Source organism: Onychomys torridus, chromosome 18 (assembly GCF_903995425.1).
Source record: "Onychomys torridus chromosome 18, mOncTor1.1, whole genome shotgun sequence".
NCBI lineage: Eukaryota > Metazoa > Chordata > Mammalia > Rodentia > Cricetidae > Onychomys > Onychomys torridus.
The window spans coordinates 65160752-65187661 of record NC_050460.1 but is presented as its reverse complement, the minus strand read 5'-3'; the positions used below and the strand labels follow the sequence as shown (position 1 = coordinate 65187661).

General features: G+C 55.7%; 2 protein-coding genes across 10 annotated transcripts in view; both read left to right on the top strand.

Moving 5' to 3' along the window:
• The window catches only part of Syngap1 (synaptic Ras GTPase activating protein 1), a 30550-nt gene extending 7472 nt beyond the window's left edge, over positions 1–23078 (top strand). Inside the window, exons 4-20 of one of the 9 annotated variants that reach the window (XR_004943079.1) lie at positions 3263–3354; positions 3690–3811; positions 5670–5823; positions 6006–6104; positions 8165–8788; positions 8914–9058; positions 9274–9418; positions 10807–11043; positions 11132–11333; positions 11520–11698; positions 12291–12332; positions 12784–13858; positions 14299–14472; positions 15849–16060; positions 17669–17759; positions 18498–18577; positions 21258–21316. Coding sequence is in view for 7 of the 9 variants with exons in the window: in XM_036167497.1 (XP_036023390.1) it covers positions 3023–3140; positions 3263–3354; positions 3690–3811; positions 5670–5823; positions 6006–6104; positions 8165–8788; positions 8914–9058; positions 9274–9418; positions 10807–11043; positions 11132–11333; positions 11520–11698; positions 12291–12332; positions 12784–13858; positions 14299–14472; positions 15849–16060; positions 17669–17762; positions 21258–21404 (3861 nt within the window). In the remaining 2 variants the exon portion in view is untranslated. Of the gene's footprint in view, positions 1–2274; positions 3141–3262; positions 3355–3689; positions 3812–5669; positions 5824–6005; positions 6105–8164; positions 8789–8913; positions 9059–9273; positions 9419–10806; positions 11044–11131; positions 11334–11519; positions 11699–12290; positions 12333–12783; positions 13859–14298; positions 14473–15848; positions 16061–17655; positions 17763–18497; positions 18578–21257 lie in introns of those variants that run through there. The other 8 variants (XM_036167497.1, XR_004943080.1, XM_036167495.1 and 5 more) reach the window with 8 other exon arrangements.
• Positions 23079–23826: 748 nt separating this feature from the next.
• Zbtb9 (zinc finger and BTB domain containing 9) lies at positions 23827–26429 on the top strand. Its single transcript, XM_036167751.1, has 2 exons — positions 23827–23965; positions 24396–26429. The coding sequence occupies exon 2, from the start codon at positions 24459–24461 to the stop codon at positions 25851–25853; it is 1395 nt and encodes a 464-aa protein (XP_036023644.1). The 5' UTR covers positions 23827–23965; positions 24396–24458; the 3' UTR covers positions 25854–26429.
• Positions 26430–26910: the final 481 nt, after the last annotated feature.

Here is a 26910-nt window from a genome sequence, read left to right as displayed (position 1 = left end):
CCCTGGTTGAAGACAGTGTGTAGGAATGTGTGGCTGGCCGAATGAGCAGAATTTTCAGTGTCCCTGGTGGCAGGTGTGTGTCTTTGCATGTGTGTTCCAACGCTGGCCTGAGTATCTGTGTCAGTCCGGGCATGGGTGTCAGGGCGTGTCTGGATGTGGGTGGTGTGCCCAGTGGTGGGGACCAAGTGTGTGAGTGGTTCCTTGTAGTCTGACTGCATGAAACATCTTTGGGCTAGGCAGGTGTGAGCCTCTGCCTGGTCCCTAGATGGGGACAGACAAGCTTAAAGGAGTGGGTGAAGAGGGAAAGCAGGGGTGAGAGTCCCCAGAAGAGGAGAGCAAAGAGCCAGGAGGGAAGAACACCCTGAGAATAGGGATGGGAGAGAGCTGAACTGGACTTGAGAGAAGAGGACGGCCGGGCTTAATCTAGGGGAGCGGGGAGGCAGCCGGGAGCCAGGTCTTTCTGTGAAGCAGTCTGGGAGGGTGGAGGGCTAGGCTGGTGCAGGTCTGGAGGATCAGGCTTGGCTGGATTGCAGAAGGCCATGCAGCCATCGAAGCTGGTTCCCACTGAGGCCTGTCACCACGGAGACTCTGCAGAGCATGCCCTCCCCCAATTTCTCTGTTCCCTATCTAGCCCCGCTCCTCATCTTTCTCTGGCTCCCTTTCTCCCTGGCTCCCTTTCAGAGCTGTCAGCTGGATATGGAGAAGAAGGACTACAGGGAAGGGTAGGGATTTGGGGGATTGGAGGGTAGGAGAAATGTTTGTGGGTGATGGCAAGATTAGAGACATTGAAGAGGCGGAGTCCAAGCCCCCTCTCTATTCCTCTCTCTCTCTCTCTCTCTCTCTGTGTGTGTGTGTGTGCTTGCTTGCTTGCAATTGTGTGTGTATACAGGGTGTGTACTGTGTGGGTGTGTGCACAATGCCTGTGTTACGGGTCTGTGTAGGTGGCTGTTATGTGTGTGCATAAGTGCATATATCATGCAGGGACGGGACATGGAGACCCAGAATGGCAATGTATGCTTTTCAGGTGTGCTGTGTGCCCATGGTTGTGTGCTGGTCCATGTCACTGCAGGCAGCACGAATAACAAGATGTCCCGTGTTTCTGGCACTCTGTCCCCTCTCTCTTCCTGTGTCAGAGTCCTTGTGCGCACATGTGTGTGGCCTCCATGCACCTGTGACTTATTTCTGAGTTCCTAGTGTTGTGTGTGTTGTTTCCAGGAACCGAGCAAAGCAGATTCCTTCCCCTCTGTGAATGCTTTAGTTCCAAAGGAGACTTCAGCGGATTTGAACTGGAGGCTTTTGTGCTTATTAGAGATGCTTGTGTGTGAAAGGAACGGCTGCCCTAGGTTCCCTGGGACGAGAGCACCTGAGAAGTGCAGAGGATGGGTCAGGAGGGAGACATGGCCTCGGTGCACTCTAACTGTGTGACAGAAGGCTAATTAGCACGTTTGCTCCTTGTTTTTTGTTTTGTTTGTTCCGTTTTTCTGTTAGCCATCACAGATGCTGGTGGTTAGAGTCATGGGAAAGCTGGGGGGGGGGGGGGGCTGTCCACAGATAGCGAATGTGGTGGTTCTGTTAGTGTGAATTATGAATGTGTGCTTTAGGGGCATGGTGCTCCCTTATCTGGCTGAGATCATGGTGTGTACATGATGCAGGGATGACACATGGGACCACAGTATACTTAAGCATGTGTCTCCGGGCTTAAACTGACATGCCCCTTCCTGTGAAGCATGAACATAGGGTTACATGTCCATTTATGTAGTGTATTGCCCACATGGTAGCCCAAGGCTCTTGGGTCACATAGCCCACACCAGCAGTTCTCATGTGGCTGTCTGAGTTCAAGTGTGTATACCCTGTTGCAGTGCTCACATATGTCTAAGCATGTGAGGTGTGTGGGCCTGGGGTCTCAGTGTGGGTCCCCAGCGCCCCCATGCTCGAGGCTGTCTGTATGTCTCTGAAGCACATAGTTCCCTATTATTTCTCCTATTGCAACTGTGATATACACGGATCCCCACTGTTTGGTGTGTGTTTTCATGCTCTACACATGTTCCTGGGAGACTGAGAGGCTTCTCTTGCCTCGGGATCCAGACTTGTGTGTGCAGACCTGCGTTTGCCTATGAAAGGAGCAGGGAAGGACTGGCTCGGAGGCAGAAAGAATGCAGTCTAGAAGCAGGCATGAAAATGTAGTGTGGCTTTCACTGTTCTGGTCCGGAACCTAGTGGGTTAACAGGCAGTTCTTCCGGTTGCGGCCCCCCCCCCCCCCCGCCTGTAGCTTCTTGTTGCCATGGAGATGGTGGCCCCGCCCCTGATGCAGCATCGGCCCCCCCATTGGCTGCAGTGGTGACTGGGGCTGAGGGGGGAGTCCAGGCCTGGGCAGCCATTCTGGAGCTGGAGCCGGAGCCTGGCATCCCCCACTTCCATTCTCCTTCATCCTCTTAGCCCCCCCAAATCCCTAGCAGAGATCTTCAGCTCCCTTCTTCTAGGCTTCCATTCCTCCAGACTCTTGGCAGGCTGAGCTTCATCCGCATTCACCTCCCCTCCTCCTCCTCACCAGCTTTTACTTGGGAGTCCCCAGAACCCCACTGCCCATCCTCCCCACTCCCCTGCAGCCTTTTCTTCTCCTTTTCGACCCTTCACTAGCACCGCAGTGCACGTGGAACCGGCTCCTTCGCCCCCACTCCCGTCTGCCCCTTCCTCGGATTTTCTGTCCCCCTCTACTCAGCACAGGTCTCCTCTGAGACCCCCCCCTCCAGTCCTGGGAGGGGTCATGGGAGGCCGCCCCGGACCTCCAGACAGACAGGAGCTCTGGGAGGTGTGGGGCAGGTGGAGGATGTGCCCAGCTGAGAAACGAGCAAAACCCACCCATGGGCAATGACCTTTAGCCATCTCGCCCCGCCAAGCAAGCCCCTTCTCCTGGGTGGGGAACGGGGGACCAAGCCTCCCTGGGTCGTGGCTATTCTCCATTACGGAGGGTTTACTGACCTCCCTCCTGACTATGCCCCTCTGCTGACCGCCAGCCCCAGTCATGGGCTTAAGGCCTCCCACCCCGACCCCATCAGGGGGCTCCGGCTCAGGTTCCTTGCCCCCTCCTTCCCACCGCCAGCCTCTCCGCCGCCGCTGCTCTTCTTGCTGCTTTCCGGGGGGTAGGTGAGGCCGAAACCGAGGGACTGAGGGAGGTGGCTAAGGTAACTGACCCAGAAAGACATCGGACTTACAGTCGCCCATCCCCTTCCCCAACTTCCTTCGGGCCCTTTCCTCCCTCTAGAATACCACTTGGGTCGCTCGAGGAGGAAGAGCGTCCCTGGGGGGAAACAGTACAGCATGGAGGCCGCCCCCGCTGCGCCCTTCCGGCCCTCGGTGAGTGAGTGGAAGTGCCTGCCAGATGTGGCTCAGCTGGGCCCCAGGATTCTGAAGAAAGGAGGACCAAGGAAGGCTGTGCATGTGTCCCCACATCTTTGGTTTACCCCTTCCTGGCTCTGCCCCCTACTTCTTAGACCAGCCCTCCCACCTTTCCAGGCTAGTGTGTGTGTTTGTGTCTTTGCCCACATCACACAGCACCCGTGGGAGCTAGGAGGACTGGTGTCAGGGCCCCCTCCCCCACTCCATGTTCTTCCAGGGGTTCCGTGCCAGCTGAGGGGCGTCTAGAGAGACTCTGTGCTGCCCCAGTCACCCCATTCCCCTTTGCTCCTCAGCAAGGCTTCCTGAGCCGGAGGCTGAAAAGCTCTATCAAACGAACAAAGTCACAACCCAAACTTGACCGAACCAGCAGCTTTCGCCAGATCCTGCCTCGCTTCCGAAGTGCTGACCATGACCGGTAGGTGGAGGGCCTGAGAGGAGATGGATGCAGTATAAGGGTGCTGAGTGGGCTGGGGGCCCGTGTTGGTTGGGGTGCAGAGACATGGACCGGAGAGGAGCCTGGACCAAGCTGTAGATAGCAGGAAAGAGGAGGTGATGGGAAGGAGGTGAAGGTGAAGCCAAGGAGGGATCTTAGGGTGGGAGGAAAGGTGGGCTCCTGCCCAGGGCAGGAGAGGTCAGTGGTGACAAAGTGGTGGGAGGTGAGGGAGGGCAGGAATTAAGAGCAGCAGGCTGGAATGGGTGGGGGTAGCTGGTGTTGCTGGGTGAGGCTAGGGCTCTGAGACCCCAGTAGGTGCTGGAGGGAAGAGACAGAGCAGGAGAAAGAGAGTTGGTCTGGTATGCAGGTAACAGAAAGGGGGGGGGGGCGCCAAGGCTGGGGCTAATCCAGGGACTGAGGGCTGCTTGGCTTTGTCCTTCTCTGGGCTTCCCCTTAGTCCAGTCACTCCCTGGAGAGAGTCTGCCCTTCTTTTCCCTGTGTCTGGCTGTCCCAGGGATTAGGAGGGTAGGAAGGTTGGGATCTGGTGAGTTACACCTTTCCCTGCCCCCTTCCAAGTAACCAGTGCTGGATTTGGGGCTGGCAGGGGGTGAGGGCATGGTATTCCTGGCCGCGGGGGCGGGGGGCCGGGGGAGCGTGGTGCTGACGGCAGCCAGAGCCTGTGATGACGGGGCTGCTATAAATAACTTCATGGAGGCTCCCACACCCGAGCTCTCCCTCCCGTTTCCCCATGCTCTACTCTGTCCCCTACCCATCCCCACACCTTTCTGTCCTGCGCCTCCTCCTGCTGGTCCCTCAGTCCCATTCATCTTGTGCTCCCCTGCGGTGCTGGGTGCACTGCCGCCCTGGGCCCTGTCCTCTGCCGCTTGCTCACTCTCGCTGCCCTCCTCGGCCTCACTGCACCCGTGTCTGCTCCACTGCTCGCTGTCTGCCTCCTCTTCCTCCCAGATCTGCTCTCCAGTCTCTGACCTCTATTCTGCTCCGTTCTGCCCACAGCATCCTCTTGTGCTTCTCTTTCTCCGGTTGTGCTCAAAACTGTTCCTTACTTCATTCATAGTTTGAATCATGAAATGGTTATTAGACACTAGCTGTGTGCCAGGTCCAAACCAAACAATACTCTGTTTTCTATGGGCCTCAATTCTTTGCTTCCTTTCTTTATACGTTGAGATGCTGGTTTCTGGAGTCACCTGGACGTGTCCAGGACAGTTGTTTGTTTGTTTGTTTATACGTTGAGATGCTGGTTTCTGGAGTCACCTGGACATGTCCAGGACAGTTGTTTGTTTGATTTTGTTCTGTTCTGTCACAGTTTGTTTCTTTCTTTTTATTTTTCAGTTTTTTTGATACAGTTTCTCTGTGTAGATCAGGCTGTCCTCGAACTCACAGAGATCTGCCTGCCTCTGCCTCCTGAGGGCTGGGATTGAGGGTGTGTGCCACCATGCCTGATCTCACTATGTAGCCCTGGATAGCCTAGACTTGCTAGATAGTCCAGGCTGGCCTCAAAATTAGTAGGGATCTACCCGCCTCTGTCTCCTGAGTGCTGTGATTAAAGGTCTGTGCCATGATGTCCAGCAATTCTGAGTTATTTCTAGATATCTCCACTCCTTGAGTATGAGTGGAGGTAGAGAAGTCTCTTGAAGGACTTTGGTTTCCTTGTCCTTCCCATGCCTTTCCCCAGGGAAGTCTGGCTTCCTTCTGTGAGTCTGTGTGTGAAGGACTGAGGCCTTCTTCCCAAGGCTGCCTTCCAGAACCTCTGCTGAGGCAGAGTCCTGAGTGTAAGGAAAGCTGGCTTCCCTGATCTTTCCCTGAACCTCCCGCCTACCAGGGCCCGGCTGATGCAGAGCTTTAAGGAGTCCCACTCCCATGAATCCTTGCTAAGTCCTAGTAGTGCTGCTGAGGCCTTGGAGCTCAACTTAGATGAAGACTCCATCATCAAGCCGGTGCACAGCTCCATCCTGGGCCAGGAGTTCTGCTTTGAGGTAGCAGCTCTTGTGGACTGAGGAGGGGGGAGGGCAGGGATGGTGGAGGCTGGGGCAAAGGGGCCCTGAATAGGTGCCACATGTGGGGATGTCAAGGAGGCAGACCTGGTACCAGGAAGGAAGACATGGTGGCGGGTCTCCAGCCTCCAGGAACCCCATCTCAAACCCATGTTCCTCTCCAGGTGACAACATCGTCTGGAACAAAGTGTTTTGCCTGTCGGTCTGCGGCCGAAAGGGACAAATGGATTGAGAATCTGCAGCGGGCTGTGAAGCCTAACAAGGTACTAGTGGGGAAGGGGCAGCAGGCTGGAGGATAGGGCTGGGGAGGAGGGGGCAGCAGGCTGGAGGACAGGGCTGGGGAGGAGGGGGCAGCAGGCTGGAGGACAGGGCTGGGGAGGAGGGGGCAGGAGGCTGGAGGACAGGGCTGGGGAGGAGGGGGCAGCAGGCTGGAGGACAGGGCTGTGGAGGGGGCAGGAGGCTAGAGGACAGGGCTGGGGAGGGGGCAGCAGGCTGGAGGACAGGGCTGGGGAGGAGGGGGCAGCAGGCTGGAGGACAGGGCTGTGGAGGGGGCAGGAGGCTAGAGGACAGGGCTGGGGAGGGGGCAGCAGGCTGGAGGACAGGGCTGTGGAAGGGGCAGCAGGCTGGAGGACAGGGCTGGGGAGGAGGGGGCAGCAGGCTGGAGGACAGGGCTGTGGAGGGGGCAGGAGGCTAGAGGACAGGGCTGTGGAGGGGGCAGGAGGCTAGAGGACAGGGCTGGGGAGGGGGCAGCAGGCTGGAGGACAGGGCTGGGGAGGGACAGGTATAGGAGACCTGGATTAGACAGCCAAGGGTGATTTTCATTATTTCCTTTTCTTCCCATCCTGCTACCTCATGCCATGTTCTGCTTCCCTACCAGGAAAGCCACAGGGCTCTTCAGTTCTCTAGCCCAGTTTCCCTGATAGTGTTTTGTGAACTTTGGTTCTCTATAAAGTCTGGGCAGTTATGGTTGGAGTCACTGACTTCCAGGTTCCCTTGACAGAGAGCCTGTGCACCTGTGCTCCAACCAAGACTTCTGTCCCGAGCAAAAGCTGCCGTCCTGTCCGCTGGTCCCTGACTCCAGCTGGTAGCAAGCTCACAGTCCTGGCCCTCTTCTTCTTGTTTCCCAGGGCCTTTATTAAGGAATCCCACTTAAAACTCTTAGACACAATCTGAGCCACACTGCTTCCAAGACACTGAGGTGTCACATGACCCTCGCCAGGAGCTCAGACCCTTCTCAGGCCAATTGTCACATCTCACTGGTCCTATACGTATGCAAGTAGTGTTTTGTTTTACAACATCTGATGTTTCTACAGGACTTCTCATTCCTTTGAGGACTTCTTTACTTTTAAAAAAATGTTGCTGGATGTGGTGGCACACGCCTTTAATCCTAGCACAGAAGCAAGTGGATCTCTGTGAGTTCGAGGCCAGTCTGGTGTACGTAGTTGAGTTCCAGGACAGCCAGAGCTATGGAGAGAGATCCTGTTTCAAAAAACCCAAACCAAAAATAAGCAAAATTAAAACTTACATATTTATTTAATTACATAGGGTGTGTGTGTGTGTGTGTGTGTGGTGCCACAGTGCACATGTGGGAGCCAGAGTACAACTTTCTGAAACTGGTTCTCTCCTTTCATTATGTTGTGAGTCCTGGGACTCAAACTCATGTGATCAGGCTTAGCAGCAATAACCTTTACCATCTCATTGGCCCCCTAAGCATTTGTTTGTTTGTTTGTTTGTTTTTTGAGACAGGGTTTCTCTGTGTAGCTATGGCGCCTTTTCTGGAACTCACTCTGTAACCCAGGCTGGCCTCGAACTCACTGAGATCCGCCTGCCTCTGCCTCCCGAGTGCTGGGATTAAAGGCGTGTGCCACCGCTGCCCGGCCCTAAACATTTTTGACCTGTTACTCAAGCATTTCCCAACATTAATTCTGTTGTGTATGAGCTGCCCTTCTATGTTAGCTTCCAGGGCTGCTCCAGAGAGTCACTGTGAACTGGGCCAGCTAAAACTACTCTCTCACAGTTCAGGAGAGGTCCAAAGTCCAGCTATAAGCAGGTCATGTCCGCTCTGTAGCTGTTAATTCAGTTCTTCCATCTTTACATGCCAGCTTCCTTCTGTGTGTCCCAATCACTGGATTAAGAGATCACATTAATCAAGTATGCCGTCATCTTAATTGTATTACATCTGCCAGGACCCTATTTCCAAACCCCAAACAGGGCAGAGTAGACTTCCAGGGGTGTGGACGCTGTTCAAGCCCACCTGCTCTCTGTCTCTCTCCTGGTGTGTCTGACTTTTCCATTGTCTGCTCTCACCACTTCCTCATGCCAGGACAACAGCCGCCGGGTAGATAATGTGCTGAAACTATGGATCATAGAGGCTCGAGAGCTGCCCCCCAAGAAGCGGTATTACTGCGAGCTGTGCCTGGATGACATGCTATATGCACGCACCACCTCCAAGCCCCGCTCAGCTTCCGGAGACACCGTCTTCTGGGGCGAGCACTTTGAGTTTAACAACCTGCCGGCTGTCCGGGCCCTGCGGCTGCACCTATACCGTGACTCAGACAAAAAGCGGAAGAAGGACAAGGCGGGCTATGTTGGCCTGGTGACTGTGCCGGTGGCCACCCTGGCTGGGCGCCACTTTACAGAGCAGTGGTACCCTGTGACCTTGCCAACAGGCAGTGGGGGCTCTGGGGGTATGGGCTCGGGAGGAGGAGGGGGGTCAGGGGGTGGCTCGGGGGGCAAGGGGAAAGGAGGTTGCCCTGCCGTGAGGCTGAAAGCCCGTTACCAGACAATGAGCATCCTGCCCATGGAGCTGTATAAAGAGTTTGCAGAGTATGTGACCAACCATTATCGGATGCTGTGTGCAGTACTGGAGCCTGCCCTGAATGTCAAGGGCAAGGAGGAGGTTGCCAGTGCACTGGTTCACATACTGCAGAGTACAGGCAAGGCCAAGGTGAGCACTGTGCCCCCGGGGAAAGATGAGTTGAGAATGGGCACTGGTTTGGGGGCAGTGAAGAGAGAGTAGACCCATGAGGTTGGGCTCTGCCGAGGCTGACATGGGACTTTCTTGGGCCCCAGGACTTCCTTTCAGACATGGCCATGTCAGAGGTAGACCGGTTCATGGAACGGGAACACCTCATATTCCGCGAGAACACGCTCGCCACTAAAGCCATAGAAGAGTATATGAGACTGATTGGTCAGAAATACCTCAAGGATGCCATTGGTATGGCCCACCTTCAGGCCTTGTTCCTAAGCTTCCTCATGCCTACTCCATCACCCCCAAACCTGGCCACCCCAGACCCCACATCCGCCCTTCCTCAGAGCCCAGGACCCCAGCCTCCAACCATCTGATTCTGCCATTCATTCCTCCAACCCAGGGAGCCCCCTGTCCCTGCCCTTGGAAAGTGTGACCGCTCCCTGTTGTGCCCCCTCTCCCAGGGGAGTTCATCCGTGCTCTGTACGAATCTGAGGAGAACTGTGAAGTAGATCCCATCAAGTGCACGGCGTCCAGTCTGGCAGAGCACCAGGCCAACCTGCGGATGTGCTGTGAGTTGGCCCTGTGCAAGGTGGTCAACTCCCATTGGTGAGACTGGGAACGCTGGGCTGGGGGGCCAGGGTCGGGCAGTTGTGTGTTCATCTGTTCATCCATCTGTCCATCCTCAGAGGACTGAGCATCAGTACGGGCAAAGCATTCTGGGGTGTAGAGCAGAAAGAGGTCAATGAGGCCTGGTCCCTGACCTCAGAGGGCCTCCAGCCAGAATGAGAAGGGACGTGGGATGGACAGAAAGCCATAGAACCATTGTGATGTGTGTTCAGGGAGGGTTCCTTTCAGAGAAGACAGAGCTGTGATGAAGTTAATAAAAGGTGCCCAGGGCTGGGCTTCAAAGACTGGTCAGGGCTGACATTTGCACACAGTAGGCAGGTGACATTTCCCAGGGCTCTGAGGTAACACACATGATATGAGAAGGTCTGGGAGCTGTTCAGGAGATGGCTAGTAACTGGAACAGGCTTCGAGGAGCACATGGCTATAGTGGAGGCCAGAGGAAAGAGGTATGCTTAGGGAGAAGAGAGCGAGAATCTAGAAAGCCTTGGATTCAGGAGTCTGTAGTCATCAGAATGTCTTGGGGTAGCCTGTTGGTATCAGGAAGGCGCATGATTGAGACTGGCCTGTGAATCAAGTGAGCTGTGTGGGAAGAGAAAGGAAGACGTCCAGACCATTGGTGGTTATGGTCAATGGGTTGGGAGTGAAAACCAGATCTTGAATCAGGGTGGAGTCAGAAGGCCCAGAAAAGGACTTGCCTGGGTCCTCTACAGGGAGGGTCAGCAGGGGTTGTGTGGGGAGTCAGATGACTCGAGGTCATGGGACTAGTACTTGGGAGGCCCAGTCTCATTGACAGAAGCAGAGAAGTCAAAAGGAGGAGCCAGCTGGCAGTGTGGGGGCGACAGTGAGCTCTATTTTCCACTAGTCAAGTTTAAGGTGTCAGTGGGACAATTAAAGTGGCACTGGGAGGCGGGGACGAGGAGCCGAGCCATTCCAGGGCCTGGGGATCATGCCTGGGGCACGTCCATCCCCATTTCCCTGGAATCCAGAAGAGTTGGGGGGTCCGAGCTCCCTGTACCTCAAGTGACCCTCCATCTCTCTCCCATCTCTGTCTCTCCCCTGGTGTCTGTTTCTCTTCTCCCCCCTCCTCGTCTCTCTCACACGCCCCTCCGTCTCTCTCCCATGTGTCTCTCTCCTCACCCTTTCTCCCTCTCCATTTCTCTCTCCAGATCTGTCCCCTCTACCGTGGCCCTCTTCAGCAGCCTCCTGTCTTCCTCCTGCGGTCCTTCCCTCCCAGTCTCTCACCTGTCTCCACACCCTCACCTCCTACCACCCCTCAGCATGTTCCCTGGAAGCTGAGGGTCTCTGGGGCTCAGTCCCGGTCTCTCTTTCTCTCTCTCTCTCTCTGTCTCCCCACCCCTTCCCCTCAGCGTGTTCCCGAGGGAGCTGAAGGAGGTGTTTGCTTCTTGGCGGTTGCGTTGTGCAGAGCGGGGCCGGGAGGACATTGCCGACAGGCTCATCAGCGCCTCGCTCTTCCTGCGCTTCCTCTGCCCAGCCATTATGTCGCCCAGTCTGTTTGGGCTTATGCAGGAGTACCCAGATGAGCAGACCTCACGAACCCTCACCCTCATCGCCAAGGTCATCCAGAACCTGGCCAACTTTTCCAAGTGAGGGAAACTTCAGGAAGGGTGGGAATGAGCTGTGGGCTTCTGGAAGGGTCTCCTGAGTCACCAGAGCATCTGTACCCCTGAGCAGGTTTACCTCAAAGGAGGACTTCCTAGGCTTCATGAATGAATTTCTGGAGCTGGAGTGGGGTTCCATGCAGCAGTTCTTATACGAGATATCCAACCTGGACACACTGACCAACAGCAGCAGTTTTGAGGGCTACATAGACTTGGGCCGCGAGCTCTCCACACTTCATGCCCTGCTCTGGGAGGTGCTGCCCCAGCTCAGCAAGGTTAGTCCATGTTTCCTCTGTCCTGCCCCCAGGTACTTACCTGTCTGCACAGAACGCTTCTCACCTTGCTGTTCCCGGAAACGTCACTACCACCTCCAGTACACTACACAGAGCCTCTGGCTGTGCCCTCCGAGGCCCTTTTGGAACTGGGCATTTACTCATCAGGTGACAGCCTTGTCCTTGCAGGAAGCCCTCCTGAAGCTGGGCCCACTGCCCCGGCTCCTCAATGACATCAGCACAGCCCTGAGGAACCCTAACATCCAAAGGCAGCCGAGCCGCCAGAGTGAACGGACTCGGCCTCAGCCCGTGGTGCTGCGAGGGCCATCTGCCGAGATGCAGGGTTACATGATGCGGGACCTCAACAGGTGAGCATCCTGCTCCCTACTGCTGTGCTCCCGGAGCCTGGCCGTTCCTGGATGCTTCTTGCTGGGCCCTAGATGCATCTCTCTAAGCCTCAAAAGGGAAAAACTGCAAGTTCTTAGGGTAAGGGTGGAGGCAGTGGGAGGCTGAGAGCTCTTTAGAGCCAGAGAGGGAGAAACGCAGAGCCCAGAGGTTCCGAGGCTCCTCTGCTCCCAGACTCTGCTGTAGCTGACTGACTTTGTCCCTCTGCCAGCCCACGCTTGTCTGCAGGCTGCGGTTCAGCCATGTGGTATCAAAACCCTCAGGTGTCTCTAAGTGACCTAACAACCCCCGCTCCCAGCCTACCACCTTACCCCAGGAGCTCCCCGTGACCCAGCATTCAGAGAAATAGCAGCTGGAGCTGAGGGGGCCCTGGAGCCTGGCATCCAGCTTGATGGGGGAGGGGCTGGGCCTCAGCGAGTGTCCTTCACTTGTGACTACTCTGCTATTCCTCACCCATGTCCCCATCTACGACCCCACTCCTGTCCTGCCATCCCTCCCATCGTCTCTCCACACCTCTCCTCTTCTGTCTGTACTTCCCTCTGCATCTCTCTCCAGCTCCATCGACCTTCAGTCCTTCATGGCTCGAGGCCTCAACAGGTGAGGGCTCTGTCCTCCCCACCCTCCCGTCCTGCTGCACTGGCCTCCGCCTGCCTCTGCTCCTCAGGGCGCCTCATCTCCTCCACACCTGCCCAGAGCAGCCCTCACTCCTCTCTTGCTGCCCCACCTCCTTTTCCAGGCCTTATCCCTCCTAGGTCTTGTCCTCCCTCCTTCCCCCTCCTCCTCCCCTCCCCTCCCCCCTCCCCCTCCACTTCCCCCTCCTCCTCCCCCCTCCTCCTCCTCCTCCCCCCTCCTCCTCCACTCCCCCTCCCCCTCCTCCCCCTTCTCCCCCTCCTCCTGCTTTCCCTGCCATCCTCCCCGCTGCCTCTTCAGGGCCGCCACCACCATGCTCAGCCCTTCCCTGTGGGTTCCACTGGTCACCAGACCACAGGTCCAGGTGCCAGTCGTCCTGGTCTTAGTTCTGCCCGTGTGTCCTCCTTCCCTTCGACAGCTCTATGGACATGGCTCGCCTCCCCTCCCCAACCAAGGAAAAGCCACCACCGCCGCCACCCGGTGGGGGTAAAGACCTGTTCTATGTGAGCCGGCCACCTCTGGCCCGGTCATCCCCAGCATACTGCACAAGCAGCTCGGACATCACAGAGCCAGAGCAGAAGATGCTGAGTGTTAACAAGAGCGTCTCCATGCTGGACCTTCAGGGCGATGGGCCTGGGGGCCGCCTTAACAGTAGTAGTGTTTCCAACCTGGCAGCTGTCGGGGACCTGCTGCACTCAAGCCAGGCCTCACTGACAGCAGCCTTAGGGCTGCGGCCTGCACCTGCCGGGCGCCTCTCCCAAGGGAGTGGCTCTTCCATCACAGCAGCTGGCATGCGCCTCAGCCAGATGGGTGTCACCACGGATGGTGTCCCTGCCCAGCAACTGCGCATTCCCCTTTCCTTCCAGAACCCTCTCTTCCACATGGCTGCTGATGGGCCAGGGCCCCCAGGGGGCCACGGAGGGGGCAGTGGTCATGGTCCACCTTCCTCACATCACCACCACCACCACCATCACCACCATCGAGGTGGAGAGCCCCCAGGGGACACCTTTGCCCCATTCCATGGCTATAGCAAGAGCGAGGACCTCTCCTCAGGGGTCCCTAAGCCCCCTGCCGCCTCCATCCTTCACAGCCACAGCTACAGTGATGAGTTTGGACCCTCTGGTACTGACTTCACCCGTCGGCAGCTCTCACTTCAGGACAACCTTCAGCATATGCTGTCCCCTCCCCAGATCACCATTGGTCCCCAGAGGCCAGCTCCCTCAGGGCCCGGAGGTGGCAGTGGTGGGGGCAGTGGTGGGGGTGGCGGGGGCCAGCCGCCTCCCTTGCAGAGGGGCAAATCTCAGCAGTTGACAGTGAGTGCTGCCCAGAAACCGCGGCCATCCAGCGGGAACCTGCTGCAGTCTCCGGAGCCAAGTTACGGTCCTGCCCGTCCACGGCAACAGAGCCTCAGCAAAGAGGGCAGCATTGGGGGCAGCACTGGGGGCAGCGGTGGCGGAGGGGGTGGGGGGCTCAAGCCCTCCATCACCAAGCAGGTAGGTGAGGGTAGGAGGAGGTAGGTGGGTGAAGAGCAGCAAAGGCAGGAAGTGGGGCAGGAAGTGGGTGGAACAGCGTAGTCTGGTGTCACAGTCTTCTCACCTCCTTTGCTCACTAGACAAACATGTAGCGTTTGGCCTGTATTCTCAGCATTCAGGAGGCAAGAGGATTGCAAGTTTAAGGCCAGCCAGGGCTAGGTAGTGATATTCTGTCTCTAAACAAACAACTCAGAAGCATAAGAAGAGGGCCCTCAGCAGTGTCCCCTAGACGGTCAGGTAGTAAGGATGTGTAGATGAATAGGCGGGGGCTCACTCCCAAGGGAGTGTCCAGAGAGAAGGCTCTGGCGGGGGCAGGTCTGGGGTTTCATTTCTGCGTTTTCCTCCACTGAACACACCCCCTTTCCCACCTTCTGCTGTCTGCCCCATCTTGCTTGTCTTAGCATTCCCAGACTCCATCCACGCTGAACCCCACAATGCCGGCCTCGGAACGGACTGTGGCCTGGGTCTCCAATATGCCTCACCTGTCGGCTGACATCGAGAGTGCGCACATCGAGCGGGAAGAATATAAACTCAAGGAGTACTCAAAGTCGATGGATGAGAGTCGGCTGGACAGGGTACGCTGGCCCCGCCCTCCTGTTAACGCCAGGGAAGGCCTTTAGTCCTTCCGGGGAGCATCTCTGCTCAGATAGCTGGTAAAAGTGAGAGACAGGCAGACCTCCTTTACTGGTCCGTTAGGTCCTTACGTTATCAGTCTGTTTGAACCTGACCCAACTCTCTGTGGGTTATACTCTGTAGACTGGAGAGAACTGCTCTGTTCAGGCCGTAAGTAGGAGAATGGCTGCAGGATTAGGGCGTGTGGGAAGAACACTACCCAAGCTAGGCCTGGTAGCACCGGCCTGGGACTGTTACTCAGGAGACGAAGACAGGAGATGTCAAGTTCAAGGCCAGCTTGGGCAGCTTAATGATTCCCTGTTTCAAAATAAAAAGTAAAAATAAAGTCATGGGGGTATATTTTGTGGTAGAATTCCCTAGAGTGTATGAGGCCCTGGATATCAGCAAGTTCTACTAGAGGCTAAGCACTGGTGCCCGTGGTAATCACCACAGACAGGCCACGAATTCTCTCTCCTGCGTGTCTAGAATGGAACTGCTTAGGGATGGGCCCTCACAGGAAGGTAAAAGCTTCTCCGAGTGCCTTTCTTGTCCATCCTTCAGGTGAGGAATCTAGACACCAGAGCTTTCAGGAGTGAAAATAAACTGGGAACATACACTTCCTGTAGCCAGTGGCTACCGAAATGACACGTACATATTGTTGCAATTCGGGAACTAAAATTGTAGTTATTTAACTCTTAGACAGCTGTGTGTAAGCTGGGGGTAGAGCTCAGTAGTGAGGCTTTGGGTTTGGTCCCTAGTACTGAAAAAAATGAAACAAAGGAACGCATGTGACAGCTGTACTAAGTAACAGGGAAACGAAGTAACTGGTCTGAGCTCTTCCCAACCTGGAATCCCAGCCTCATATTAATAGTCACATTCTCAGCCTGCGGTCCCCTTGATCTCCTGTCTGTGGGACAGGCCTAAGGAGGGAGTCACATATGAGACAGCACCTGCCCCACCTTACCCAGAGTCTCCCTGCACCCCTGTAATCAATCTTGACTTGGAACTACAGTCCCTTTGTCTTTCATTTCTAGATAATGCTTCTCATGGCGTGTCCGGTAGTCTTGCCAGGGTGCCCTATGGGGCCCCATTTTCCCATGCCCTATGTGAGGGCATGGCACACTCTAAGATGTGGACTTTGACCTTGCTCCATCTTGAGGAAGCCTCAGTATCACATCAGGCTTTCTTAAACACAGATCAAGTGTGTCCAACAGGCAGAGAAGGGTCGGGTGCTCCTTGTGTCTGTCGTGGCAAGGCTAAACAGACGGGGATGGGAACGGGCTGGTAAAGCCAGGGCAGGACGCTCCTCACAGTGCGGGGTCATGTGCCCGGCGGGCAGGTGAAGGAGTACGAGGAGGAGATTCACTCACTGAAGGAGAGGCTACACATGTCCAACCGGAAGCTGGAAGAGTATGAGCGGAGGCTGCTGTCTCAGGAAGAACAGACCAGCAAGATCCTGATGCAGTACCAAGCCCGCCTGGAGCAGAGCGAGAAGCGCCTCAGGCAGCAGCAGGTGGAGAAGGACTCCCAGATCAAGAGCATCATTGGCAGGTGAGGGGCGGCCCGGGGAGGCGGGGAGGGGTGAGGCTGGGGGGAGAGGGAGATGGGAAAAGCCTGCTTCCTACCAAGCCCTGGCATTGCTCACACACTAACTTCTGAAGCCCTGGGGACATACACCAATTACTGTTTTTACATCATGGGACTTAGCTTGGGCCTAGAATCCCTATCAGTTTTTCTTAACCCCACCTCCGAGGTTTACCAAAAAGCTAAGCAGCGGTCCCTAGCCACAGGAGCCCTTAACCATTCCCGTGTCCCCAGGCAGAGACTTTCCTTCTCCAGCCATGGGAAGGGGTTCCATGAGAAAGGGGCTTTTAGCTTGTCTCTGCTCCAAAGGAACTGCCTCAATAGAGGCCGCTCCAGCCAGAGCCAGCCCTGCTCTGATCTGCCGTACATGCTGCTTTTGAGTAAGACTTCATTAGAAGAAAGTGGACTGATGTCTCATGAGCTAGGACACCTGAGAACAGTGGTTAGTTAGGATGGCCTGGGGCGCAGAAGTTAAATCGTCTGCAACAAGAGGCCTCCAGGAGGGATGGCTGAGGTAGCCGGCTGCCAGGAGCCATAGAGACAGAGATCTAGCTGGGCATGGTTGTGTACACTTTTAATCCAAGCTCTCAGGTGGACCTCTGAGTGTGAGGCCAACCTGATCTACATAGAGAGTTCCAGGACATCCAGGGCTACATAGAGAGACCTTGTCTCAAAAAAATGACAGAAATCTAACCTCAGGATCCAGGAGTGCCCATGTCTGTAGTCCCAGCATCTAGGAGGTGGAGGCAGGAGGATGACCTCAGCTGCACAGTGCATTCTAGGTTTGCTAGAACAAACATAGAGGGGAGATCAAGTCTGCTGTCTGGTTGGAGAGATGATGCAAGTGGTTAAGAGGAAGTACTGCTCTTGCACAGGATCTGAGTTCAAGTCCCAGCACCCACACCAGGTGTCTGTGACTCCAGCTCCAGGAGCACCTGCATTCTCTCTCTCTCTCTCTCACACACACACACACACACACACACACACACACACAGAGTTAAAAATAATAGAAATAGGTTGGGCAGTGGTGGCGCATAGAAGCAAGTGGATCTCTGTGAGGTTTGAGACCAGCCTGGTCTACAGAGTGAGTTCCAGGACAGCCAGAGCTATACAGAGAAACCCTGTCTTGTAAAGCCAAAATAATAATAATAATAACAACAACAACAACAACAGTAGGAATAAGCTGGGTATGATGGCACATGCTTTTAATTCTATCACTGGTGAGGCAGAAGCAGGCAGATCTCTTGAGTTTAAGGTCAGCCTTGTATACAGTGAGTTTCAGGCCAGCCATAGCTACACAGTGAGACTGTCCTGAAAAACCAATAAGTGAATAAATAAGTGTAAACAAGTCTTTAAAAAGTCCCTCAGAAGGCAGGCTCGAGGGCCCCTGGAGGAAGTGGAGAGCAAGATTCCCGGGTAGCAGAGCGTCTTTTGGGAGGGTCAAGAGGAATTCTGCAAGGAGGGAAATTGTCCAAGGCTTTGCCAGAGTTGCAGGAGTTCCCCAGGGTCAAGAGTACTACAGGTGGGCTCTGAGCCCGTGCCCGCCACTAACCCCACTGAAGCCCGTCCCTTCAGGCTGATGCTGGTGGAGGAGGAGCTGCGTCGGGACCACCCCGCCATGGCTGAGCCGCTGCCTGAACCCAAGAAGAGGCTGCTCGACGCTCAGGTGGAAATTACAATGTCATTTATCTTCTCCGTGTCCCATGCCCATCCATCCCACTGTCTCTGTGCACTCACGGCACCAGCCACCCCGGCCCACCACCATCTGTCTACCGTGGTCCTGTCTGTCTACTGGCTGCTTCCTTCCTGCAGCCCCAGTGATCCATCTCCATCCCATTGTCTGTGCCTCTGTCACGCCTATGCCTCCTGTCCTGTCTTCCCACTCTGCCTGCATCAGGACCTTCCACCAGAGCTCAGCCTCTGGGTGCCCCGTCCCCAATGCCCTTGAACTTGTGCCTCTTATGAGGCCACTCCTGTCTGCTTCAGCTCATCTTGAGTCAGGAAGGCTCAAGTCCCACTGGATAGAGTGAAGCATGGGTAATCTGAGCTGTGCTTCTCCAGCTCTGTGTACCCGAGAGACTCAGGGTTCTCTTGACTTCCCATTCTGACTCTTTGGTAGGTCCTACGTAGCCTCTTTTCTCTGACTCTTCAGATCGTAAGGTCTCTCCCAGAGGCCCCTTCCCATAATTCAAATTTGGCTTGCCTTTGGCCTCTGGTGTTCCCCGAACCTATGTCTAACTCCCGTCACCACCCTCTCTGCTCTCCAGCCAGCTTCCAGGCCCTCTGCACCCTTGCCCCTGCTCTCTCCTATCCATACTCCTCCTCCCTCTGCTCTGACCACCAGGACTCCCTGCCCCCGCCACCAAGCCTCCTGACCCCATGACCCCACTCTCTCCCCCTGCAGCTCCTCATCAGGTAATTCTCCTGGTTCCGCTTTGACCACGGGCGGAGGACACTGGGGGAGGTGACTCCGGACCACTGCAGGTTGGTGGTGAAGCCCACCCCTTCCAACTCTCTGCAGCCTCTCCCCTCTCACTGCTGCCTACTACACCCGAGACCCTCCACAGTCCCCCTACAGACACCTCCTGCACAACCAGAGCGTACCTGGGACACCCCCACACCCTTGACACCTTAGCACTACCAAATTGGACTCTTACAAAGACCAAGCACATTTATAGGTTCCCCGGTTCTCTCCAAACTGGCCCCACAGGCACCTCCTGACAACACCCTCCCTTTCCTCTACCTATCCAGTGTCTGTCTGTCACCCCCCATTTCACCAGAGTGTCCTTGGAAGTTGGGGTGTTGGGTGGGTGTGACGGACGGGGTGGAGGGGATTGGGCTGGGGCCAGGCTAGGGGCTGTGTGGACTCCAGCAGGTAGGCTGGGGTCTCCTCTTCCCTTCCTAACTCCCACCCTCCTGCTCTCTGCCTCTGCTTTCTCCCTTGTGAGGCAGAAGGGACCTGAGGCTTATGTGGTTACTACTGGGTGGAAGTTGGGAGTGGGCAGTTAATTCAGGGCGACACTCAGGACACTGGAAAAGATGCTGTTAAGATGTCCTGACAGGTGGACAGAGTGGATGGCATATGACAAGCAAGACCAAGAGTCTTGGACAGATGTCAGGCCGGGCTTTTTCATGTGGCCTGTGACTTAGAAGTGAGGAGAACCAGCTTCCTAGAATGTAGTCAAGGGCCCAGTAGCCATATTTAGGCTCAGGCAGGGACACTAGGAACAGCATGTTAAACAACCTCTCTTATCAGAGCTCAAGGTCCCTAGTTGCTAACGCCACTCAATTTCCCTCTCCTGCCACCCAGTAGTCTTAGGACACACAACCCTCCCTGAAAGCCAGCAGCTGGGAAGCAGTCAGGCACACCTCAGTCCTGAGACACATTTCTCTGGGACCGACTTGGGGTGGGCAGTGGCTCCTTACACTGTCATTTTAACTCTGCCTGCCCAGCCTCTCCATCAAAGTAGTCAGTGATCTGTAAACTAATGCTGAAAGGCACCAGGGAACCTCACCATTTCGAGGACTCCAGCAGTGAACTCCTTTGTAAAATGATAATAGCACCCTCATTTACCCAGCTTCTAAGTTTGGGACCATGAGGGCGTAGGGGCATGCCCATGTGTCGTCATGAGCAGACAGGAGAGGAGGGAGTCTCAGGCTCCTTCTCCTGCTCTCTTCCTGCATGTACTTAGGGCTCCTGTTACGTATAGTCTCCTCTCTCTCCCACTGACTGGCTGTGAGATACCCAGATAGTCAAGAGGGCAGCATTGACTAAGGTTAAATTTTGGGTGGCCATGTAACAGGTGAGTCTTTGGTTCGGATATGGAAGCCTTCATTTCTTGTGTCCTTTGGAGATAGGGTCAGATACAGATAGCTACATGCTGCCCTACCTAAAGTTTTGTGGCTCAGACAGTAATTTGTATATTTGCTCCAAACCATTTGTAGGCTTTGGTCCCACTGCAGCCCAGCAAGTAAAACTAAAAATTAGTTTTGAGCTAGATTTTTAAAAGCCAAGTAAGTGTCAAGAAGTGTGGGGACTCGGGTGGTCTTCACTCCTAGCAGAAGCACAGAAAGGAGGAGTTGGACTGAGGGCAGGAACCAGGAAATCGGTCCCAGCGCCATGGAAGGCCCTGAAAATAGGGTCTGCCCCTCAAGCTGGAAGCCGGGGAGAGGAGCTGGAAAGGAAGGACGGTGGGAAGGAATGGAACTGGGGCACAATGGCTCTAAACCAGTGGTTCCCAACGTGTGTCGTGACCCACTTGGGTAGAACGACCCTTTCACAAGGCTCACATATCAGATACTTATGATTCATAACAGTGGCAAAATGAGTGGTAAAGTAGCAACAAAATAACGTTGTGGTTGGGGGTCACCACATGAGGAGCTGTGTTAAAGGGTCTCATGTTAGGAAGGCGGAGAACCACTGCTCTGAACCTTTCAGTCATTCCTACAAGTGTGAGAGGAGCCTTCCTACAAGATGTCCCTCCACATCACTTCCCTGATCCCCTTCCTGTTTCCAGTACAGTTAAACCTCTCTAATTTGGAATGCTAAATTTGAGAGGTCCACTCTTGAGTAAGTGACAAACTGAATGACAGTGTCTATTTAGCGAATACCTATCTTCAAAGCACAGTAAGTAAAACTCTAAACAAGGCTGCTACACAGGCCTTCAGGGAGCATAGTGAAATAAAGTCTTGTTTGCTGGTGCAGGTTAAGTCCCCGCCCACAGACACCTTCCCACCCATGGCTTAGCACACCCTTTCTTCACAGATAAAGGAAAACTCAAGCCCTGGTTGTGTTCAAATTATGAACAAACTTCCAGGTCTGTGGGGGTTTGGAATAATGAGCTTTTGCTGTATTGCCTCCTCTGGTTCCTCAGTGTGAAGTTCCTGCCTGGGTGGAGGGTGCTGGGAGGGGGTTCCATGGTCGGGGCTGGGGATGGATGCGGGAGTTATGACAGAGGGAAGGTGAGAGCTGGCTGCTTTTGAGCTGGTTTTCTGGTGTGAGTTCTCTCCCTGCGCCCCCAGAACCTCTGGAGGTGAGAAACAAAAGAGGAGGGTGGACATGGCTGTGGACTGGGCTGTGGGTGAGAGCACTGCTTGGGGCTGGCATCCCTGCCCCCGCGAAGCGTCTCAATAAGTCCGCGCTCTCCTCTTTGGTGTCTTGCAGGAGAGGCAGCTTCCCCCCTTGGGTCCAACAAACCCGCGTGTGACGCTGGCCCCACCTTGGAACGGCCTGGCCCCCCCAGCCCCACCCCCCCCACCCCGGCTGCAGATCACAGAGAACGGCGAGTTCCGAAACACCGCAGACCACTAGCCCACCCAGCATCACAGACCTCCTTCCTTGTGCACCCCACCCCGGAACATCACCAACCACCAGGACTGGACATCACCGAGGGACAGCAGGAGTGCCTCCCTTAGTGCCTCCTCGAGGCACCCATCCGCCACCTCTACTGCACCATTTCTAGGAGGGAGAGTAGGACCCTGAGCTGCCCTCTTCACCCCAGGACACCACCTACCCTGCAGACCCCTTCACTCCGGGGTGCTATCCCCACCCTCTGCCTCATAGTTCCCCTGAGCACTGGGGGACAGACCCTCACCCCCACACTGGGGGAGAGGCACCTCCAAACTTTCAACTTCAGGGTGATTTTTTTAGCAGTAACCAGAGCTGACAATCTAACTCCCCTCTACCACCCCATTTTGGCCTCCCCTGTCCCCCTTGTTATGGGGAGGGGACCCCGGGTGAGGGGGCCCTATTACCCCTTGATTTCTCAGGAGCGTCTGGGGGGGCTCAGCACGCACAAACTCCTCCTCCTCTTTCCACTCTTAATTTACTTCCCCCACCCAGAACCCAGATGGGGTGGAGGGGCCACCGGGGCAGGGAGGGGGCGGCAAGGGGGGAATGGGAGTTGCCTCCCCTTCTTCCCACACCTGATCTGCTCTTGGCTGGTCCCAGAGCGGGGTGAGGGGGCTTATGCCCCCCCCTCCCCCAGTGTGTTGGGTGGGGTGGAATTGAGGTTCGGATGAGGGGTTCGGGTTTAGGGGGCCATGTGTGTTGGGTCGCGCAGGACAGACTAGCTGATCTGCCTTCCCTGACACACAGCCCCCTTCCCTTCCCTCTTTTGTCTCTACTCCCATGGGGAGGGGGGAACTTACTCTAGGAAAAGCCATGTCTCTCTCCCCCAGGGTGGGGGACCTGTGTTGGAGGATGGGTGTTTGGGGCCCCCTTCCATGACTCTGTCCCCTGGGGGAGGTAGGACAGGGCTGGGCTTCCCTCTCACCCTCCCCCCTCACCCAGTCTCCCTCCCTCCCGCCAGCTCCACGATTTTTCGGTGTTTCTCTGTACATAGCTCTCTGGCGGGATAGGGGAGGTAGGATGGATGGGGTTTGGGGTGGGTAGGCCATGGAAGGGAGAAATCCCTCCTGGGTACCCCTCTTTTCTGACTGCTGTCCCCTACCCAGCCTCGTCTCCTAACCCCTTCTTGCGTTTGGTATTGAGAATTCCTCCCAGACTCCAGACTCGACCTTTTGTATGGACAGCTCTCCTTCAATCTTACCCCTCTACACACATCCACCCAGCCGGGGCCAAATTTATACTTATATAAAAGTTGTAAATATGTGAAATTTTATCCCGTCCCCTTTCCTCTGCTTACCCCACTTCAGACCCTACCCTCGTACCTCCTCCTCCTCCTCTTTGGCTGTTGTAATTATCTGGGGTTTGTACTGTACATAACGGGCTGGGGGCTGGGAGGCGACCCCTCTGTACAGAGCTTCCTGGCTCCCTAGCCCCACCCCTCACTTCTCCCCCACCTACCACCTTAAGAGTAGGAAGACCTTCTTCTTATTCATTTTTGTTTGTTTACTCGTTCTCTTCACCGCCCCTACTCCCTGCCCCGCCCCCTTTCTCCCACTCCCAGCCCCATTTCCTTTTTTTCTGGAGTGTGTGGTGAAACAGAAAAATCATGTTTAATAAACGGAGATTGTTCTTTTATTGCTGGGTTGACTTTTTTTTTTAAGTTCTGGTTTTTCGGGACAGGGTTTCTCTGTGTAATAGCCCTGGCTTTCCTGGAACTCGCGCTGTAGACCAGGCCGACCTCGAACTAGATCCTCCTGCCTCCCGAGCGCTGGGTATAAGGCGTGCCCCACCTCGTCCAGCACTGGGCTGACTTTAGTCTGGAGTCCCGGGAACCACCTGAAGGGGTGGCAGGAACTACTTGGGGGGAGAACGCGGCCAGTCTGCAAGCGGTATTACACTGTCCCAGCCAGTCAGGGGAACAGCATACGCCGCAGCGTCCTCCCGGCCTCACCCCACTCCCGCGGGCGCTGAGGCTGCGAACGGGCCCGAGCGAACACGCAGTCTCTGCAGTCTCTGCAATGCAAAACTCTCGAAACAGGATTTAATCGTGAGGTCGCTCCTGGGGGAAGAGTCGGGGTCCTTAGCGAGAGCACGCTCCAGACTTCCGGCCTCGCTGCCCCGCGTGCACACTGAGGACAGCAGCACCTACCTCGCGCGGCGGAAGATCCACACGGCGCCGCCGAGCCCAGCACGCCCCTCTCCACCCCGCGGACCGGTACTCAACCTCCGCGACGCCCCAGGCAACGCTCGCCGGCGCTCGGCAGCCGGCCGGCTCCCAGCCCCGCCCCCCGGCCGCACAGCCAATAAGAAGGGGTCTTGTAGGCTTCCGTCCTTCCATTGGGTGCGGCCTGGCCCCGCCCCGCGCGCTGGGGCCGCAGCGGCGTCCGGCGGAGCGGCGGTAGCTTCCGGCCGGCCAGGCGCAGTGGAGGCTGAAGAGCGACGAGGCGGTCTCGCGTGCGGTGGGGGCGTGTCGGCGGGAAGGCGCGTGGCGGGAGCTTGCGGAGCCGGCCTGTGTGAGCACGGTGAGGCGGGGCGAGCGGCAGCGGAGGGCGGCCCGAGCCGGCGAGGTGGGGCGCAGTCCCCTCCTCGGCTTCCGCAGGGCCTGCGGGTAAACACCCTGGCTGGTGTTGGGTCGGCTTTCCTGGTGGGCGGAACTAATGTACAGAAACTGTCACTGAAGAATTTTCAAGTGTCGGCGGGGAGCGGCTTGGGACGGGTCTCCTGTCCGATCTCGTGTGACTCCCGTGGGGAGCATTCAGACAGGTCTCCTGTCCCGATCTCGTGTGACTCCCGTGGGGAGCATTCAGACAGGTCTCCTGTCCCGATCTCGTGTGACTCCCGTGGGGAGCATTGAGACGGGTCTCCTGTCCGATCTCGTGTGACTCCCGCGGGGAGCATTGAGACAGGTCTCCTGTCCCGATCTCGTGTGACTCCGGTCTCTTTCCTCCGCAGCCTTCGTGGCGCATAGAGCCCTACTACTCCCGACTCCCTGGGATTTCTCTTTCCGAGCTGGCCATGGATGCTTCGACTCTGCCCCCCACACCCTCTTCTCCGAGGTGCAGCCCAGCCCCACGGACAATCCACATTGAGTTCCCCCATCATAGCTCTTCGCTGCTGGAATCCCTGAACCGCCACAGGCTGGAGGGGAAGTTCTGTGATGTGTCCCTCCTGGTTCAGGGCAGGGAACTTAGGGCTCACAAAGCGGTCTTGGCTGCTGCTTCTCCTTACTTCCATGACAAGCTGCTTTTGGGGGATGCGCCCCGACTCACTTTGCCGAGCGTCATTGAGGCAGATGCCTTCGAGGGACTGCTGCAGCTCATTTACTCAGGGCGCCTCCGCCTGCCCCTGGATGCTCTCCCTGCCCATCTCCTTGTAGCCAGTGGCCTGCAGATGTGGCAAGTAGTAGATCAGTGCTCAGAGATTCTTCGAGAACTTGAAACCTCAGGTGGTGGGATATCAGCTGGTGGAGGAGCCTCCTACCACACACTTCTTTCCACAACATCTTCAGGAGGCTGGTGCATTCGCTCTTCCCCTTTCCAGAACCCAGCTCAGCCCTCTGCTTCTACAGAGAGTTCTGCTTCCACCGAGAGCCCCACTGGAGGGGAGGGGAGTGAACTAGAGGAAGTGTTACAGATTCGGGTGAAAGAAGAAGAGGAGGAGCAGGGGTCAGCAGCCCCACTCTTTCAGACTCCTCAACCTCAGAGACTGTCAGGAGGGTTTTCCCAAGCTTGTGGATCCCACCCACCGCCTACATCTGCTCTTCCCAGCAAGCCTCCAGAGGATGAGAGTTCAACCCTTGAGCCTCCTGCCCCTCCTGTACGAGCTCCCCAAGTCTTATATGTTAATCAGGAACCCCTTGAGTCTAAGGAGGAGACGTCGGGAGGTAGGACTCCGTCTGGAGGAGCGAAGGAGAGGACCACAGCACTCTCTGGAGGGGACTCTGAGGGAAATGAGGAGCTAAGATACTTGCTGTCCTCAGGAGGAGGGGAATCATCTGGGGCAGGAGACCCATCCTGGAAACCAGTGGATCTTCATGGGAATGAAATCCTGTCAGGGGGTGGAGGACCTGGAGGATCAGGGCAGGCTGTGCACGGGCCCGTGAAGCTAGGAGGGACACCCCCTGCAGATGGAAAATGCTTTGGCTGCCTGTGTGGAAAACGGTTTGCAGTAAAGCCAAAACGGGACCGGCACATCATGTTGACCTTCAGCCTTCGCCCCTTTGGATGTGGCGTCTGTAATAAACGCTTCAAGTTGAAGCACCATCTGACCGAGCACATGAAGACCCATGCTAGAGCTCTGCATGCGTGTCCCCATTGTGGCCGTCGCTTTCGGGTCCACGCCTTTTACCTTCGCCACCGGGACTTGTGCAAGGGCCAGGGCTGGGCCACTGCCCACTGGACTTACAAATGACTGCTCATGCTCTCTCCTGACTGCTAGCATAAGATAGGTACTGCTGCTGATGGAGTCTCCCCCCCACCTCAGTCCTGGACTGCGTAGGCATCCCAAGAGATTATATATGTTATGAACCCCTTACTCTTGGCTCTGAGCCTCACCCTGGTGTACTTGGAAGTTCAGGTTTCTCAATCCAGCTATTTGTTAAGCAGACTGTAGGAAAGTCATACTTCTGATCATGTAACCTAAATGACCCTTTTTGTATTGCTAGCCAGTGAGGAAACCATTGCCTTCAGATAGGTTAGTGGGAGAAGAGTTGGGACAAAATGACCCAGTAACTTGGACTTCATCTTCCCCAGAAGGTCAGGGAGCTGGTGTCCAGCTAGGGATGTGTTTGATTCAGAGCTCAAGTCATTGCCACACTAAGCTCTGAGCGCCCTCCCCAACAATGTCAGCTGCTCTGTTTCTATACTTCTTTTGCTCCTTCTTTCTAGAAGCTTTTTAGGTTGTACTTTGCTTTCTCACCAGTAGACACCTTCCCAAATGTCCTTTTAAAAATGTACTTGAGTATGCAACAAGTATGTGTGCACACACATTTAATCCCAACACTTGAGAGGCGGGGGCAGGCAGATCTCTGTGAGCTCCAGACCAACCCGGATAACATAGTTATCCAACAAAACAAGTTTCAGGCCAGTCAGGGCTACACAGTGAGACCTGGTCTTAGAAAAAAAAGTACTTGAGCACTTTAACGCACTGAGCATTTCACATGTGATCCCAAAGCCCCCGAGAGGCTCCTTCCTCAACAGCCTTTGCTCTTGTCTACCTTGGACTACCACTGACAACTTGCCTGTGACCACAGTGACAGACGTGACCAGTGAACTCAGGAGATGGCAACGGTCTAAAGTGCTCTGGGGCAGCACCATTGCCCTCTGAGCAAACTGCCCTGATCAGAAGGACTCGGGGTTGAGACCACACGTGGTGAATTGTGCAGAACAACTGTACGGTGAGCCCACGCTGCCCTCTTTTCCATCCCACCCGCATTTGCTAGAAACAGCTCCTTTGTAGAGGTGGAGGG

Excerpts from the sequence above, each read along its gene's own strand:
- Zbtb9 (XM_036167751.1), top strand. The coding sequence starts at position 24,459 with ATGGATGCTTCGACTCTGCCCCCCACACCCTCTTCTCCGAGGTGCAGC.